General features: G+C 44.6%; 1 protein-coding gene across 1 annotated transcript in view; it reads left to right on the top strand.

The window, feature by feature from the left end:
* Window positions 1-14,558, top strand: part of LOC135553085 (solute carrier family 12 member 9-like) — a 57,646-nt gene extending 43,088 nt beyond the window's left edge. Inside the window, exons 10-13 of the mRNA XM_064985178.1 lie at window positions 698-890; window positions 10,567-10,741; window positions 11,561-11,707; window positions 11,833-14,558. Coding sequence (XP_064841250.1) covers window positions 698-890; window positions 10,567-10,741; window positions 11,561-11,707; window positions 11,833-12,767 — 1,450 coding nt within the window. The 3' untranslated portion in view covers window positions 12,768-14,558. The remainder of the gene's footprint in view (window positions 1-697; window positions 891-10,566; window positions 10,742-11,560; window positions 11,708-11,832) is intronic.
* The last annotated feature ends 4,492 nt before the right edge of the window (window positions 14,559-19,050 follow it).

The raw sequence follows: 19,050 nt of genomic DNA, 5'->3' as shown, positions 1-19,050 counted from the left end.
GGCATCGACTATCATACCCCTACTATCAAAGGCACTTCAATATTTTGACTTGCCCAATCACCTTCTGAATGGCACACCTACACAGTCCATGTCTCAATTGTCTCAAGGCTTAAAAATCCTTATTTAACTTGTGTCCTCCCCTTCACCTACACTGATTTGAAGTGGATTTAACAAGTGGCATCAATAAGGGATCATAGCTTTCACTTGGATTCTCCTTGTCAATTTGCCATGGAAAGGGCAGGTGTGGCTAAGGTTTTATACACTCAGTGTTTTATTAGAGAGCTATGTCAAGAATCCAGGATATAAATATGTGGTGTGTCGGTTCCTGTCCATTCAAGTATTCTAATTACATGCACAAACACATTAACTAACACACACTCATTTACTCTCTCTCTCAAACACACACAATGCATGTACACTACACACTGAACTGTACACCTTTCTATAGATGCAGTTAGTCTAAGACTGAATGAGTTTGTGCACAAAAACACAACGGATAATTAACCCAATCACTTTCTATACACTAACTCACCTCCAGTTGTTTATCATGCTTAGAGCTTTACGTTCACTTAGATTGCTCGTGTGTGAGAGAGAGTGGGGAAAGCGAGAGGAGAAAAAAAAGATAATTTGCTTCTCTAAAAGCACATGCATTTGCAAAGGTGTGTGTGTGTGTGTAAACTCTCCCCTCTCCCTCCAGGCCCACCTTCCGTTACTTCACCTGGCACACCTGTGTGCTGGGCATCGTAGGCTGTGCTATCATGATGTTCCTGATCAACGCGATCTACGCCTCAGCCTCCATCGCCTTCATGCTGCTTCTACTGCTGCTCATCCACTACCTCAGCCCTACGAGCAGCTGGGGCTATATCAGCCAGGCTCTCATCTTCCACCAGGTACACACACACTTCTGTTCTACATCCACTACCTCAGCCCTACGAGCAGCTGGGGCTATATCAGCCAGGCTCATCTTCCACCAGGTACACACACACTTCTGTTCTACATCCACTACCTCAGCCCTACCAGCAGCTGGGGCTATATCAGCCAGGCTCTCATCTTCCACATCCACTACCTCAGCCCTACGAGCAGCTGGGGCTATATCAGCCAGGCTCTCATCTTCCACCAGGTACACACACACACACACACTTCTGTTCTACATCCACTACCTCAGCCCTACGAGCAGCTGGGGCTATATCAGCCAGGCTCATCTTCCACCAGGTACACACACACTTCTGTTCTACATCCACTACCTCAGCCCTACGAGCAGCTGGGGCTATATCAGCCAGGCTCATCTTCCACCAGGTACACACACACATCCACTACTGTTCTACATCCACTACCTCAGCCCTACCAGCAGCTGGGGCTATATCAGCCAGGCTCTCATCTTCCACCAGGTACACACACACTTCTGTTCTACATCCACTACCTCAGCCCTACCAGCAGCTGGGGCTATATCTCTCTTCCACCAGGTACACACACACTTCTGTTCTACATCCACTACCTCAGCCCTACGAGCAGCTGGGGCTATATCAGCCAGGCTCATCTTCCACCAGGTACACACACACTTCTGTTCTACATCCACTACCTCAGCCCTACCAGCAGCTGGGGCTATATCAGCCAGGCTCTCATCTTCCACCAGGTACACACACACTTCTGTTCTACATCCACTACCTCAGCCCTACCAGCAGCTGGGGCTATATCAGCCAGGCTCTCATCTTCCACCAGGTACACACACACTTCTGTTCTACATCCACTACCTCAGCCCTACCAGCAGCTGGGGCTATATCAGCCAGGCTCATCTTCCACCAGGTCCACTTCTGTTCTACATCCACTACCTCAGCCCTACCAGCAGCTGGGGCTATATCAGCCAGGCTCTCATCTTCCACCAGGTACACACACACTTCTGTTCTACATCCACTACCTCAGCCCTACGAGCAGCTGGGGCTATATCAGCCAGGCTCTCATCTTCCACCAGGTACACACACACACTTCTGTTCTACATCCACTACCTCAGCCCTACCAGCAGCTGGGGCTATATCAGCCAGGCTCATCTTCCACCAGGTACACACACACACTTCTGTTCTACATCCACTACCTCAGCCCTACCAGCAGCTGGGGCTATATCAGCCAGGCTCTCATCTTCCACCAGGTACACACACACTTCTGTTCTACATCCACTACCTCAGCTACATCAGTCTGCAGAACATTGACATCATCCGGTAGGGTTGGGCGGTATCAGGATTTCACATTGTTATACTGTCCTTCTCTCATCTCGGAATTTATGCTATTACCAGTTTCGTATACAAGGGGGCAAAAATCCCATTGGGCGTCTACCAGAATGCTAACAAAATTAGCACAAATAATAACTAATTTCCATGGAAGCTGCTAGCTAAGTATGTTAACGAGCACAAATGAAAATAAATGAATTGCAAAGACAGGCACTCTAGCTCACAATTATACATACAGTGCGTTCGGAAAGTATTCAGACCCCTTGACTTTTTCCACATTCTGTTACGTTACAGCCTTATTCTAAAAATGGATTCAATTGGTTTTTTTTCTCCAAATCAAAAACAGGTTTTTAGAAATGTATGCAAAAGTATTTTATATAGATATATATTTACATAAGTATACAGACTCAGTACTTTGAAGCACCTTTTGGCAGTGATTTATCTATTTTCAGGTCTCTACAGAGATGTTTGATTGGGTTCAAGTCCGGGCCCTAGCTGGGCCACTCAAAGACATTCAGAGACTTATACAGAAGCCACTCCTGCGTTGTCTTGGCTGTGTGATTAGGGTTGTTGTCCTGTGGAAGGTGAACCTTCACCCCAGTCTGAGGTCCTGCGCACTCTGGAGCAGGTTTTCATCAAGGATCTCTCTGTACTTTGCTCTGTTGATCTTTCCCTCGATCCTGACTAGTCTCCAAGTCCCTGCCGCTGAAAAACATCCCCACAGCATTAAAAATGCCACCACCATGCGTCACCGTAAGGATGGTGCCAGGTTTCCTCCAGACGTGACACTTGTCATTCAGGCCAAAGAGTTCAGTCTTGGTTTCATCAGACCAGAGAATTTTGTTTCTCATGGTCCAAGTCCTTTATGTTCCTTTTAGCAAACTCTAAGCTGGCTGTCGTGTGCATTTTTACTGAGGAGTTGCTTCCGTCTGGCCACTCTTTCTTTAAAGGCCTGAAGAGATGGCCGTCCCTCAACAGAGGAACTCTGTCAGTGACCATCGGGTTCTTGGTCAACTCTGATCAAGGCCCTTCTCCCCCAATTGCTCAGTTTGGCCAGGCGGCCAGCTCTAGGAAGAGTCTTGGTGGTTCCAAACTTCTTCCATTTAAGAATGATGGAGGCCACTGTGTTCTTGGACCTTCAATCCTGCTGAAATGTTTTGGTACCCTTCGCCAGATCTGTGCCTCGACACAAGCCTGTCTCAGAGCTCTACAGACAATTCCTTCAACCTCATGGCTTGGTTTTTCTCTGACATGCACTGTCAACTGTGGGACCAAATATAGACCGGTGTCTCTTTCCAAATCATGTCCAATTGATTGAATTTACCACAGGTGGACATCAAGGATGATCAATGGAAACAGAGTGCACTTGAGCTCAATTTTGAGTCTCATAGCAAGTGTCATACTTTTTATGTAAATTAAGGTATTTCTGTTTATTTTTAATACATTTGCAAACATTTCTAAAAACCTGTTTTTGCTTTGTCATTATGTGGTATTGTGCAGATTGAGGATGTTTTATTTAATCCATTTTAGAATATGGCTGTGGAAAAAGGGAATGTCTGAATACTTACTGAATGCACTGGAGGTAGGAGCTATTGATGTCATTTTTGTTGAGTTTGGACATTTCCAAGCGAATGTGAACGAGAGACATTGTGCAAAGGACCAAATAATTTTTGCATTGTTAGCTGTACAGAACTCATCCAAAGGGCACAATATGATGCCCTGTCACCTTATTAATTCAGCCTTTTACTAAAATAAGTAGCTAGTTCAACTTAGGGGTTGCATTAATGCAGAATTCTGTTTTTCACGCAATAAATAAAAACTAATCTTGCTGCGTTTTGTAAACGCAGATATTAAATGTTTGTAATTTCTGTTCGGCATCAGACAAATTTTGTGCTTCAGTTGCACGTCTCCATTCGGATGAGAATTCTCTAACAGGCATTCTATCAGCAGACTCCGCTCTGACTGGTGTGTAGCTACTTTTCTCTGGTACTTTTCTCAGTGTAGCCAGCCTGCTTTTCTCCAGTAAAATTCAATATTAACTTTAAAACATTAGGGAATGTAGCTGTAGCTGGTTCCAGTATGGCGCCGACAGATGTTCCCTTCGAGTTCTTAGGAAAGTATGAAGTGTTTTTTTTTGTGTTATTTCTTACATTGTTACCCCAGGAAATCTTAAGTCTTATTACATACAGCAGGGAAGAACTATTGGATATAAGCGCAACGTCAACTTCCCAACATTACGACCAGGAATACGACTTTCCCAAAGCGGATCCTCTGTTTGGACCATCACCCAGGACAATGGAGCGAATTCCAGTAGGCGATCCAAAAGAATGACGACGAAGCGGACACCTGGCCAAGCTCCGTAGACGTGCACACCACTCCTGAGTATACTACTAGCCAATGTCCAGTCTCTTAACAGCAAGGTAGACAAAATTCGAGTAAGGGTTGCCTTCCAGAGACATCAGAGATTGTATCATTCTCTGTTTCATGGAAACATGGCTCTCTCGGGATATGTTGTCGGAATCGGTTCAGCCACCGGGCTTCTCCATGCATCACGCCAACGGAGATAAACACCTCTCTGGGAAGAGGAAGGGCGGGGATGTATTCTTCATGATTAACAACTCATGGCGTAATCATAACATACAGGAACTCAAGTCCTGCTCACCCGATCAACAATTCCTTACAATCAAGTGCTGGCATTTTGCCTACCAAGAGAATTCTTAAGTTATAGTTATAACAGCTGTGTACATTCCCCCTCAAGCAGACACCAAGATGGCCATCAAGGAACTACACTAGACTAAATGCAAACTGGAAACCATACATCCTGAGACTGCATTTGTTGTAACTGGGGATTTTAACAAACCTAAATTCTTCCAGCATATTGATTGCGCTCTCAAGGCCAATAGACTGATGTTTAGCAATCACCAACTCCGAGTCGATGCTGCCTACATTGAAATCCAATCACTGGACACTTTAATAAATGGATCACTAGTCACTTTAAACAATGCACTCTAAATAATACCGCTTTAATAATGTTTGCATATCTTGCATTACTCATATCACATGTACTGTATTTTATACTATCTATTGCTCCTTGCCTATGTCGCATCCATATACTTACATGTAAATATTCTCATTCACCCCTTTAGATGGTAGTTGGGGACTTGTTGGATTACTTGTTAGATATTACTGTGCTGTCGGATCTAGAAGCACAAGCATTTCACTACACTTGCATTAACATCTGCTAACCATGTGTACAGTTGAAGTCGGAAGTTTACATACACTTAGGTTGGAGTCATTAACTCGTTTTTCAACCACTCCACAAATTTCTTGTTAACAAACTATAGTTTTGGCAAGTCGTTAAGGACATCTACTTTGCATGACACAAGTCATTTTTCCAACAATTTGTTTACAGACAGATTATTTCACTTATATTCCAGTGGGTCAGAAGTTTGCAAGCCGAAGAACAGCATCCCAACCGTGAAGCACGGGGGTGGCAGCATCATGTTGTGGGGGTGCTTTGCTGCTGGAGGGACTGGTGCACTTCACAAAATAGATGGCTTCATGAGAATGGAAAATTGTGGTTATATTGAAGCAACATCTCAAGTCATCAGTCAGGAAGTTAAAGCTTGCTCGCAAATGGGTCTTCCTAATGGACAATGACCCCAAGCATACTTCCAAAGTTGTGGCAAAATGGCTTAAGGACAACAAAGTCAATGTATTGGAGTGGCCATCACAAAGCTCTGACCTCAATCCTGTCGAACATTTGTGGGCAGAACTGAAAAGGCGTGTGGGAGCAAGGAGGCCTACAAACCTGACTCAGTTACACCAGCTCTGTCAGGAGGAATTGGACCAAATTCACCCCAACTTATTGTGGGATGCTTGTGGAAGGCTTCCTGAAGTATTTGACCCAAATTAAACAATTTAAAGGCAATGCAACCAAATACTAATTGAGTATATGTAAACTTCTGACCCACTGGGAATGTGATGAAGGAAATTAAAGCTGAAAAATATCATTCTCTATTATTCTGACATTTCACATTCTTGAAATAAAGTAGTGATCCTAACTGACCTAAGATGATAATTTTTACTAGGATTTAAATGTCAGGAATTGTGAAAAATGGAGTTTAAATGTATTTAGCTAAGGTGTATGTAAACTTCTGACTTCAACTGTATGTGACAAATCAAATTTGATATGATAAACATTAGAAATATGGCAATGCATTGTTCTTGCAAAAAATACCTTGCTTTTTCATTGTAAGCTCATTTACTTGTGTGTTTGCCAGCAAAATAGCGTTTAACTTTGGTTGTCAACTGAAGAAAATAAAGCTATTTTCTGGCTCAACTGTTCTGGGGAATTATGCTAAGCTTCACAACGTAAAATAACGTGATGGGTGAAATAAAACACAATCAGCTTCATCTCTTAACGTATTACAGGTATTTACTTAAAGTAGCTGCAAATATAAAAATGTATGGAAACACTTCAAACGAATAGTTTCAATGGTATTGGCAGTATTGAAAAACCATCCTGTGGCTATTTCCAAATACCCCGGGAATATGGTATATACAATATATCGCAGAGCCTATCATCCCGAAGTATTTGTATATTTGTCCTCTATTCTACAAGCCTTTTGCTCTAGTGTTGCCAGGAGGGACTGTTGCCAAGGGGACGGTTGCCTGGGCAGTGAAGTGCCAGGAGCCTGTCAAAAGCTAGGCTGCTCCAGGAGCATTATTACAGCCACTTAACTTATTGAGCCTTTCTCCAATGCTTCCTCTCCCCATCCCCAGGGAGAGCGGGAAACACGAGGAATGCGGAGACACTTAGTTTAAACTAACTTGTGTGTGTGGAGGGATTACGAGGGTGCATGTTTTGGCAGTGCTCAGTATGGATCGGTGACATTGAGGAAAGACAGAAGATTGGATTCATGTGATACAGGCAAGGAGATATAAGCTGATAGTCTTGAGGGATGGGGATAGTATTGAAGGAGTGATTGACATGAAAGAAAAAGACATTATTTTCTATCTGCCCACCAAGAAACTCATGTCAAAGTTAAGAAAAGATGCAAATGCAATGACACGGGGATAGGGTGGTGAGAGAGAGGGGAGGGATTAAGAAAATATGTGATCTATCAGAAGACTGTGATGGAGATGGATCACAAGAGGGTGATGGAGAGGGACACCTGGAGCGGTAGATGAGTGGAGGAGGCAGAAGCACGTTGACTCCAGGAACTCTCTCGGTTTGGCAAAAACTTTAATGATGTTTAGCATTCTCATCATTAGCCGTATGTACAGACACACACACACACACACACACGTACTCTCACAAACACACACAAATTATTCACATGGGGTTTTGGTAATCGGTAAACCGTGTATCATAGCGTTTTTATTTTTTAAATAGTTTTGTTAGTATCCGATCTCCCTAATTACTGATCTAACTGAAACCTAGAATCGACTACACGTCTCACACATATGCAGTCATGCCCCTTCAGTGATCGCGCCATGGAAGTCATGCCCCTTCAGTGATCGCTCCATGGAAGACATGCCCCATCAGTGATCGTGCCGTGGAAGGAACATAATGTTTTCAGAGATTCTTAATAGGCCTGTCTTGAATATCTGTAGATTAGTGGCCATTTGGACCTAGTATTTTCTAATTATTTCTATGGTTGGCTATGTAACAGGAATTAATATAGGATAGGCAGGTTTGTTCCAGACGTGGAATGTTTCAACATTGGTCTTGTAGATCTAATTCCAGCTCTGTGATTTTGTGTAATGAGAATATGACGGGAGGTCGCAGTACTGCCATTCCATAATGCAAACTGTCTCTTCATGACCACCACACACCCCTCCTACACACTCCCTGGTCTGCAGTCTCTGCCACAGTCTCATGTCTTAATGGGATTCTGATTCTGGATCCAATTTGTTTCTGCAGTGGTGGAATCCTTCTGATTAGACCACAGACAGACTCACACGCTCACTCAGCAGGCAAGGGGCGTTGTGTGGGATGTGTGTAGGAACACATGTAAGAAGAAAGTAAAGGAAGGGTTTTATGCAGCGAGAGTGGCCAACATGTACACCATGGTTTCTAGTTGCCAGTAGTAACCGGATTTGTTTGTGATTTAGCCAACTCCTCTGTGGTTTGGTGTTATACCATACATATACATAATGTACAGTCGTGGCCAAAAGTTTTGAGAATAATACAAATATTCATTTTCACAAAGTTTGCTGCTTCAGTGTCTTTAGATATTTTTGTCAGATACTTCAGTATTCTATAGTATAATTACAAGCATTTCATAAGTGTCAAAGGCTTTTATTGACAATTACATGAAGTTTATGCAAAGAGTCAATATTTGCAGTGTTGACCCTTCTTTTTCAAGACTTCTCCAATCTGCCCTGGCATGCTGTCAATTAACTTCTGGGCCACATCCTGACTGATGGAAGCCAATTCTTGCAGAATCAATGCTTGGGGTTTGTCAGAATTTGTGGGGTTTTGTTTGTCTACCCGCCACTTGAGGATTGACCACAAGTTCTCAATGGGATTCAGGTCTGGGGAGTTTCCTGGCCATGGACCCAAAATATTGATGTTTTGTTCCCCGAGCAACTTAGTTATCACCTTTGCCTTATGGCAAGGTGCTCCATGCTGGAAAGGGCATTTTTTGTCACCAAACTGTTCCTGGATGGTTGGGAGAAGTTGCTCTCAGAGGATGTGTTGGTACCATTCTTTATTCATGGCTGTGTTCTTAGGTAAAATTGCGAGTGAGCCCACTCCCTTGGCTGAGAAGCAGTTCCACACATGAATGGTCTCAGGATGCTTTACTGTTGGCATGAAACAGGACTGATGGTAGCGCTCACCTTGTCTTCTCCGGACAAGCTTTTTTCCGGATGCCCCAAACAATCGGGAAGGGGATTCATCAGAGAACATTACTTTACCCCAGTCCTCAGCAGTCCAATCACTGTACCTTTTGCAGAATATCAGTCTGTCCCTGATGTTTTTCCTGGAGAGAAGTGGCTTCTTTGCTGCCCTTCTTGACACCAGGCCATCCTCCAAACGTCTTCGCCTCAGTGTGTGCAGATGCACTCACACCTGCCTGCTGCCATACCTGAGCAAGCTCTGTACTGGTGGTGTCCCGATTCCGCAGCTGAATCAACGTTAGGAGATGGTCCTGGCGCTTGCTGGACTTGCTTGGGCGCCCTGAAGCCGCCTTCACAACAATTGAACCGCTCTCCTTGAAGTTCTTGATGCTCCGATAAATGGTTGATTTAGGTGCAATCTTACTGGCAGCAATATCCTTGCCTGTGAAGCCCTTTTTGTGCAAAGCAATGATGATGGCACGTGTTTCCTTGCAGGTAACCACAGTTGACAGGAAGAACAATGATTCTAATTACCACCCTCCTTTTTGAAGCTTCCAGTCTGTTATTCGAACTCAATCAGCATGAGTGATCTCCAGCCTTGTCCTCGTTAACACAGGTGTGAGTGTTGATGAGAGAATCACCAACATGTCAGCTGGTCCTTTTGTGGCAGGGCTGAAATGCAGTGGAAATGTTTTTGGGGATTCAGTTCATTTGCATGGCAAAGAGGGACTTTGCAATTAATTGCAATTCATCTAATCGCTCTAACATTCTGGAGTATATGAAAATTGCCATCATACAAACTGAGGCAACAGACACAAATATTAATTTTCATTCTCAAAACCTTTGGACACTACTATATGACATGAACATGTATGGTATAACAATGAACAACTGGGGAGTTTGCCAAATAATCTGGCCACTAAACTACAATAGTAGCAACATGCCTTGGCAACTAAGCTACAGATGTAGGATCTTAATTTGATTACGCTTTTGTTGCTAAGAATTTTACTGCAGTGCAGGAACCGCAGATGAGCTTAGTGATTTACTTAAATTAACTTAAATCCCACACTAACACTGTCATATTAACAGTATTGCACTTTTCATGTAGCCTACTTTTAGCTGGCTAATAGCCTAACCATCGATTTAAGAACAATCATGGCCAAAAATGCCAGTCCTGTTGCGGCAGGATTATTTTGCTGTGACGATATTGGTCAAATTATGATCCTACATCTATGTTGCAACCATTTAGCATTCCAGTCCTGATAACTATTGTGTGTGCACTATAGATCAGTGGTTCCTAACCATAGGCCAAGTACTCCTTTCTATCTACAGGGGGTACTTGAGGAGGCTCATGAGACCATAGGCCTACTAGTAAAATGTTTGAGGGGGTACTCCGGGCAGAGCAAAATTCAGTTAGTGGTACAGAAACTGAGAAAAGGTTTGGCTCCACTGCTATACAGTATACAGCTCTGTTGTAACCTGTCTCTCCCTCCAGGTGCGTAAGTACCTGTTGATGTTGGACGTGCGGAAGGACCATGTGAAGTTCTGGAGACCCCAGCTGTTGCTGATGGTGTCTAACCCCCGTAGCAGTGTAGGTCTCATCACCTTCATCAACGACATCAAGAAGAGCGGTCTCTATGTCCTGGGACATGTACAGCTGGGAGACCTGGGTAAGAGGACACACGGAGACGTTGGCTTTTCCAGAGTAAAGTAGTCTTTCACGTTTCCCGTCTGTTATTCTCCCAGTGGCTGAATACCTCTGTCATCATCACAGTTCAGCCTTGTTGGTGAATGTCTAGTGGGATTGTGTTCGACTGAGTTGCTGTCAAACCAATGTTTGAAGAAGTATGTCTCTGACTTGGCTAGTACAGTAACTAAAGCTATATGTGTGGTAAGCCAGGCTGCTTACTCGTGTGAAGTTTATTTGTTCACGGAAATGGTTCGCTCTGACAGTCACATTGTCGTAGCTCGCTAAATAAACCAGGGGTGCCAGTATCTCAGAAACGGTCGGCCTCCTGGGCTTTTCACGCAGTGTCTAGGGTTTACTGAGAAGGGTGCGACAAACCAAAAACATCCGGTCAGCGGCAGTCCTGTGGGCGAAAACCGCTCGTTGATGAGGTCGAAGGAGAATGGCAAGAATTGTGCAAGCTAACAGGTGGGCCACAAATGGGCAGATAACTGTGCAGTATAGCAGTGGCCCCTCGCTCTCTCTCGGGGCGCCCCTCGATCGCTCTTTCTCTCATGTCTTATGTTTTTCTGTGGCACTGCACAATCCGGTCACTACGCAGAAAAATAACTTCATCTCTTATTCTCTGAGGACTTGGCAGATAATGGCCCCTGGCCAAAATGTTTGCACAGCTATTGATGTTTTGTTTCTCTCGCTCTCTCTCCATCCTACCCTCACCCCACCCCCTCTCGAATCTCTTTCTCCATCCTACCCCCCCCTCTCGATCGATACTCCCACCACCCCTTCTCGCTCTTTCTCTCAGACACGTTACCGTCCAACCCTCTCCAGTGCCGTTATGACTCATGGTTGTCTCTGGTGGACCACCTCAACATCAAGGCATTTGTCAACCTCACCCTGGCTGACTCAGTACGGCACGGAGTCCAACATCTACTCTTCATCTCTGGCCTAGGTCAATGATTATATTCACTACTCTCTGATACCATGCACTCTTAGCTGTAACTGGCCCAACTGTCATTCATACACCTCTTTTACGATCACACCCATTCACTCATCTCTCCCTTTCTGTCTCTCTAGGTGGGATGAGGCCCAACACATTGGTCCTGGGTTTCTATGATGACTGCACTCCCAAAGACAAACTCTCTGACCCCTCCCTCACTGCCACAGTCCCCACTCAGGACCCTGAGGACGAACGCCCGCCCTACCACTTCCCCACCCTGCGGCCATCCAATGATGGTATGGGGGAAAACGGAAAAGTCATGGGACCCCAAGAATACGTGGCGGTGATCGCAGATGCCATGAAGATGATGAAGAATGTAGCGCTAGCCCGCTACTTTCACCAGTTCGACCGGGCCTCAACCATCTCCTCGTCCCCAGGGAAGGGTGCTCTGTACGTGGACGTGTGGCCCGTCAACCTGCTGAGACCAGACAGCTCCAGCTATGTAGACACCTGCTCCCTCTTCCTGCTCCAGCTTGCCTGCGTCCTCAACATGGTCCGCGCGTGGCGCCATGCTAGACTCCGCCTCTTTCTATGTGTGGAGGAAGGGCGGAGCCTGCGAGGCTCTGAGGAAAAGCTGGGTCAGCTGCTGAAGGAACTGAGGATCAAAGCCAATGTGTACACTGTGCCCTGGGACCAGCAGGTGGCGCTACACTGGCAGAGGCAGGGTGAGGCGGCAAAGAGGAGGCCCACCTGCCAGTCACAGAGAGAGGAGGAGGGGCTGGGGAAGAGGGGGTTGTTTGAGGAGAAGGAAGGAGGCGACGGCGGCGACTATGTGAATAGCTTCCCAAGCAACGCTACAAGGCTGTCGGATGAGTATCTGTTGGCGGTTAATAGGTTGATCCTGGATCAGGCCTTCCCCCCTCCGGCCGTGCGTTTCCTGTATTTGCCACACCCCCCGGCTGACACGCAGCACTACACGGCCTACCTCCGCCAGCTAGACCTGCTCACCAAGGACCTGGGTCCTACCCTGCTCATACATGGGGTTACACCTGTCCTCACCACTGACCTCTAACACCTGAACTCTCACCAACTGATCCCTGATTAAACCCTCATCCCCTGATTAAACCCTCTTTACCAAATTGCTGCAGGTAGAAGTGCTACTTAGACAAAGCTCAAGGATCCACTTACCTTCCCCAAAGCTGTACTAATATACAAAAGTATGTGGACACCCCTTCAAATAATTTGATTTGGCTATTTCAGCCATGATCGTTGTTGACGTGTATAAAATCGAGCACACAGCCATGCAATCTCCATACACAAACAGGCAGTAGAATGGTCCGTACTGAAGAGATCAGTGACTTTCAACGTGGCACTGTCATAGGATGCCACCTCTCCAAGTCAGTTCGTCATATTTCTGCATTGCCCCAGTCAACTGTAAGTGCTGTTATTGTGAAGTGGCAACATCTAGGAGCAAAAACGGCTCAGCCGTGAAGTGGTAGGCCACACAAGCTCACAGAACGGGACCGCCGAGTGCTGAAGCGCTTAGCACCTAAAAATCCTTTGTTCTCGGTTGCAACACTCACTACCGAGTTCCAAACTGCCTCTGGAAGAAATGTCAGCACAATGACTGTTCACTGGGAGCTTCATGAAATGGGTTTCCATGGCCGAGCAGCCGCACACAAGCCTAAGATTACAATGCCAAGCATCGGCTGGAGTGGTGTAAAGCTCACCGCCATTAGACTCTGGTGCAGTGGAAACGCGTTCCCTGGAGTAATGAATTACGCTCCACCATCTGGCAGTCCGACGGATTAATCTGGGTTTTGCGGATGCCAGGAAAACGCTACCTCCCCAAATGCAGAGTGCTAACTGTAAAGTTTGGTGGATGAGAAGTAATGGTCTGGGGCTGTTTTTCATGGTTCGGGCAAGGAAATCTTAACACTACAGCATACAATGACATTCTTTACGATTCTGTGCTTCCAACTTTGTGGCAACAGTTTGGGAAAGGCTATTTCCTGTTTCAGCATGACAATGCCCCAGTGCACAAAGTGAGGTCCATACAGAAATGGTTTGTTGAGATCGGTGTGGAAGAACTTGACTGGCCTGCACAGAGCCCTGACCTCAACCCGACCTTTAGGATGAATTGGAACGCCGACTGCGAGCCAGGCCTCATCGCCCAACATCAGTGCCCCACATCACTAATGCTCTTGTGGCTGAATGGAAGGAAATTCCCGCAGCAATGTTCCAACATCTAGTGGAAAGCCTTCCCAGTAGAGTGGGGGCTGTTATAGCAGGCTCCACTCTAATATTAATGCCCATGATTTTGGAATGAGATGTTCAACAAGCAGATGTTCACATACTTTTGGTGATCTAGTGTATTTCCTCCGTTCCTCTATCCTCCTTATGAATATGGAAGGGTTGCACTTGCCAAAAAGTAAATAATAATGCTTAAAGGGGACAGAAGTCTGACACTGCCAAGTCATTGGAGCTCAGTAAAAGGTTTTCTTTTCTGAAATCCCCATTTTTGTCTTTAATACAAAATCAGAAACGTGACCTTAAGTTTACAGTTAAAATATGAAAATCCAGCAATCTGTTTAATGGGACTTATGGAACTCTAGTCCGCTCCTCTACATGGAATCCCATGGATGTTTACTGAAGGGATATCTATTCTGTATAGATCGATCTCATCTCCATGGAGTCCTTCTATTGGACACTACACTCCTATGCAAAGAATGCTGGGGTATGACCGGTACTATACTGCTCAGTAACGTTTTGCTGGAACACGCACATTTTAAAAGCACCATCCAAATCACCATGTTTCAAAGTGTTTATATTGTAATTAAATAAAGCTATTTTGTAACAGTTCTGTCTTTTATTTTTCATTTCACTGTCTCATCATTGTGCATTAGTTTTGAGTAAGCCAGAAATGTATCTAAACTGTTGATTGATGTGTATGTTCACGGCTATAACTATACTGAAGAAAAATATAAACGCAACATGTAAAATGCTGAAATAAAAGATCCCAGAAATGTTCCACACACATTTCTCTCAATTTTTGTGCACATTTGTTTACATCCCTGTTCGTGAGCATTTCTCCTTTGCCAAGATAATCCATCCACCTGACAGGTGAGCAATATCAAGAAGCTGATTAAACAGCATTATCATTACACAGGTGCACCTTGTGATGGGGACAATAAAAGGCCACTCTAAAATGTGCAGTTTTGTCACAACACAATGCCATAGATGTCTCAAGTTGAGGGAGTGTAAAATTGGCATGCTGACTGCAGGATTGTCCACCAGAGAATTTAATGTTAATTTCTCCACCATAAGCCACCTCATGTGGTTTTAAAGAATTTCTATGTCCAATCGCTGCAGACCACATATAACCATGCCAGCCCAAGGCCTCCACATCAGTTTTTTTCACCTGCGGGATAATTTGCGGATGTCACCTTTATGAACACTTATGGGCAGGCATAAGCTACGGACAACAAACACAATTGCATTTTATCGATGGCCATTTGAATACACAGCAATATCTTGACGATCCTGAAGACCATTGTGCCATTCATCCACCGCCATCACCTCATGTTTCAGCATGATAATGCACAGCTCCATACTGCAAAGATCTGTACTCGATTCCTAGAAGTTGAAAATACCAAACATGTCACTCATTGAGCAGGTTTGTGATGCTCTGGATCGAAGTGTATGACTGCGTGTTCCAGTTCCCGCCAATATCCAGCAACTTTGCACAGCCATTGAATTGGAGTGGGGAACATTCCACAAGCCACAATCAGTGGCCTGATCAACTATATGCAGAGATGTGTCACGTTGCATGAGGCAAATGATGGTAGCACCAGATACTGACTGGTTTTCTAAACCACGCCCATACCTTTAATATCTGTATTCCCAGTCATTCATTGATTAGGGCCTAATTAATTTATTTAATAAGGCCGAATTAATTTAAATTGACTTTTTCCTTGTATGAACTGTTGCATTTTGCGTTTATATTTTGTTCAGTGTACATATAAGGACACCGAGGTCCGGACCTCAGCAATGTTTTCTAATTTGAAAAAAAGGTCAACACATAAATATTGCTCCTAGCGTTGATCAAAGCTCAGAACGCTAATATTCTTGATCTGCATTCTACACGTGCCTGCCTCTGCGAATGAGTGGAATCAAGAACAGTTTGTTCGATATTTTCGCATGCGTCCCCCGGATTTGGCTTTTTAGCAGCACATTCGCCGCACTCTGGTGGCACAGGCCGAAGACTTGAGACGTGAAACGAACTAACCCAGCTTGAAGTGAGCGAATCGGCTCAAGTAGAGACGCTGCTGACAGTGTGTGTGCGAGATACTGGACAAAAGGCAATTTTAAAACCATGTTTGTTTCAATATAGGCCTAAGCATACATCAAAAATCAAACAATAGAGTTCTTAACATATTTTTGTTTATATTGGTTATCTCTCTATCGCCCACTGGAGTGTATAGTGTACCCATTACCCACCCTTTTTACGACTACATCACTGATCAACAGAATCATAAGAAATATTCGAATAATGTGGATGTGATAAAAGCATATTTCAGCGGGCTCTATTGGTCTGTTCGTGTTTTGTGTGGTGCTTGATTCGCAATGCCTGCAATACAAATATGAATGCCAGTGAAGGCTGGGGGGAGGAGCTATAGGAGGATGGGCTCATTAATGGCTGGAATCAAATAAATGTAACGGAGTCAATTCCATTTATGCCATTACAATGAGCCCGTTCTCCTATAGCACCTCCCACCAGCCTCCACTGATGAACACTGAGAAAAGAGAGATGAGTGGATAATTTTATGCAATTAATTATTATAACTGACTGAACAGTCACTGATGCTACGTGTAAGTGTGAATCATTTAATCTCAAACCCTGGTTGTTGCCCTGTCTATGGTAACCTTTGGGTGTGTCGAGGTTAATTAGTTAATGTGTCTTGCAGCTATAGGCCTTGTGCCAACTGTGCTGTGTTTCTCAAATAAACTAGACTTTGATGGGGAGGCTCCAGTTCAGACAGACAAGCCCAGACAAATTGCTCTGTCCCCTAGCTGGCAACTATAAAATAAATGGAGGTAAGGTAAGGGAGAGATATGAAAAATGACTCAACATAACCATGAATACCTGGTCAGAAAACGGAGCTGAACAGTGATTGAGATAAATAGCCACACTGAAAGTGCTGTAGAAGACATGGTATTTGGTGTAAGATTTCTCTATTTGCCCTGAAAAGGTCAAAGAAAGTGTGTGATGTGTGTAATGTGTTTGTATGATCAGAGAGCCTCAATTTCCTCTGACAGTTTTCTAACAAGAGAACTCTTATTGCTCTGGGATAGTAGGAAATAGGGAGTGCAGTCAGAGCGGATTGGTGAGGGGGGTCTCACTGTTAGGGTCCTGGCTATGTGTTGGGGTGTTGTGGTGCCCCTGGTGTACAACAGACTTGAAACCCTGTTCAGAGGGGCAACATGTCACACTCACCAAGACTCACACTGCCGACCACTGACCACTGGGCACACCACAGGGACACATAATTTATACATACCCACTGATCACTTTGAATTAGCACTCTGCTCTGATCCAATCTCTCTCTCTCTCTCTCTCTCTCTCTCTCCTATCTTCTCACTCTCTCTTTCTCCTCCATGTCTTCTACCTCTCTTCTGTCTCTCTTTCTATCTATCTCAGGGTATGAGTTATATCAGAATACCAATGGTTTCATCTGGTTAATTTTACATGAGATGCAGATTGTCAGAGTCATCAGAAGGATAGAAGGGACTTGGGACTTGGTCACACTGATGCTAGGCAGGATGAGTATTGAAGGAGAGGTGTGTTTGAGAGGGATACAATTGTAGTATGATACACAAACAAAGCAGTGAATGGAAAAGCCCTGGTATGGTACACTAATAGAAAGAGCCAACATCCCATGATGCCCCTTGAGTCAGTTTTCTTGTGGTAGTAATGGAGGCTGTACCTTCAATGGCTTGAACTGCCTGAAACAATTCTACTGTCATCTCAAATCTATATCAGGATGGATGATTAAGGTACAGTGGAAAATTAAATATCAGTTTCTGAGAAAGTAGGGACTTTTTTACAGTGCATTTGGAAAGTATTCAGACCGCTTGACTTCTCCACATTTTGTTACGTTACAGCCTTATTCTAAAATAGATTTTTTTAAATTACCTCATCAATCTACTCACACACAACCCCGTAATGACAAAGCATTTTTTGCAAATGTTTTAAATTAAACAGAGTCCTTATTTACATAAGTATTCAGACCCTTTGCTATGAGACTTGAAATTGAGCTCAGTTGCATCCTGTTTCCATTGATCCTCGTTGTGATATTACAACTTGATTGGTGTCCACATGTGGTAAATTCAATTGATTGGACATGATTTGGAAAGGCACACACCTGTCTATATAAGCAAAACTAAATCCATGAGGTCGAAGGAATCGTCCGTAGAGCTCCGAGACAGGATTGTGTCGAGGCGCAGATCTGGGGAAGGGTACCCAAACATTTCTGCAGCATTGAAGGTCCCCCAAAACACAGTGGCCTCCATCCTTCTTTCTTAAATGGAAGAAGTTTGGAATCACCAAGACTACCTAGAGCTGGCCGCCCAGCCAAACTGATCAATCGGGGGAGAAGGGCCTTGGTCAGTGAGGTGACCAAGAACCCGATGGTCACTCTGACAGAGCTCCAGAGTTTCTCTGTGGAGATGGGAAAACCTTCCAGAAGGACAGCCAACTCTGCAGTACTCCACCAACCAGGACTTTATGGTAGAGTAGCCAGGCAGAAGCCATTCCTCAGTAAAAGGCACATGACAGCCCGCTTGGAGCTTGCCAAAAGGCACGTAAAGGACTCTCAGACCATGAAAAACATTCTCTGGTCTGATAAAACCAAGATTGAACTATTTGGCCTGAATGCCAAGCATCATGTCTGGAGGAAACCTGGCACCATCACTATGGTGAAAGCATGGTGGCGGCAGCATCATGCTGTGGGAACGTTTTTCAGAGGTAGTGACTGGGAGACTAGTCAGGATCAAGGGAAAGATAAACTGAGCAAAGTATAGAGAGATCCTTGATGAAAAACTGCTCCAGAGCACTCAGGACCTCAGACTGAGGTTAAAGGTTCACCTCCCAACAGGACAACGACCCTAAGCACACAGCCGAGACACCGCAGGAGTGGCTTCTGGACAAGTCTCTGAATGTCCCAGCCAGAGCACGGACTTGAACCTGATCGAACATCTCAGGAGATACCTGAAAATAGCTGTGCAGCAACGCTCCCCATCCAACCTAACAGCGCTTGAGAGGATCTGCAGAGGAGAATGGGAGAAACTCCCCA

Source organism: Oncorhynchus masou, chromosome 13, assembly GCF_036934945.1.
Source record: "Oncorhynchus masou masou isolate Uvic2021 chromosome 13, UVic_Omas_1.1, whole genome shotgun sequence".
NCBI classification, from domain to species: domain Eukaryota; kingdom Metazoa; phylum Chordata; class Actinopteri; order Salmoniformes; family Salmonidae; genus Oncorhynchus; species Oncorhynchus masou.
The sequence above is the reverse complement of the archived record's forward strand: the minus strand, read 5'-3'. Positions and strand labels throughout refer to the sequence as shown.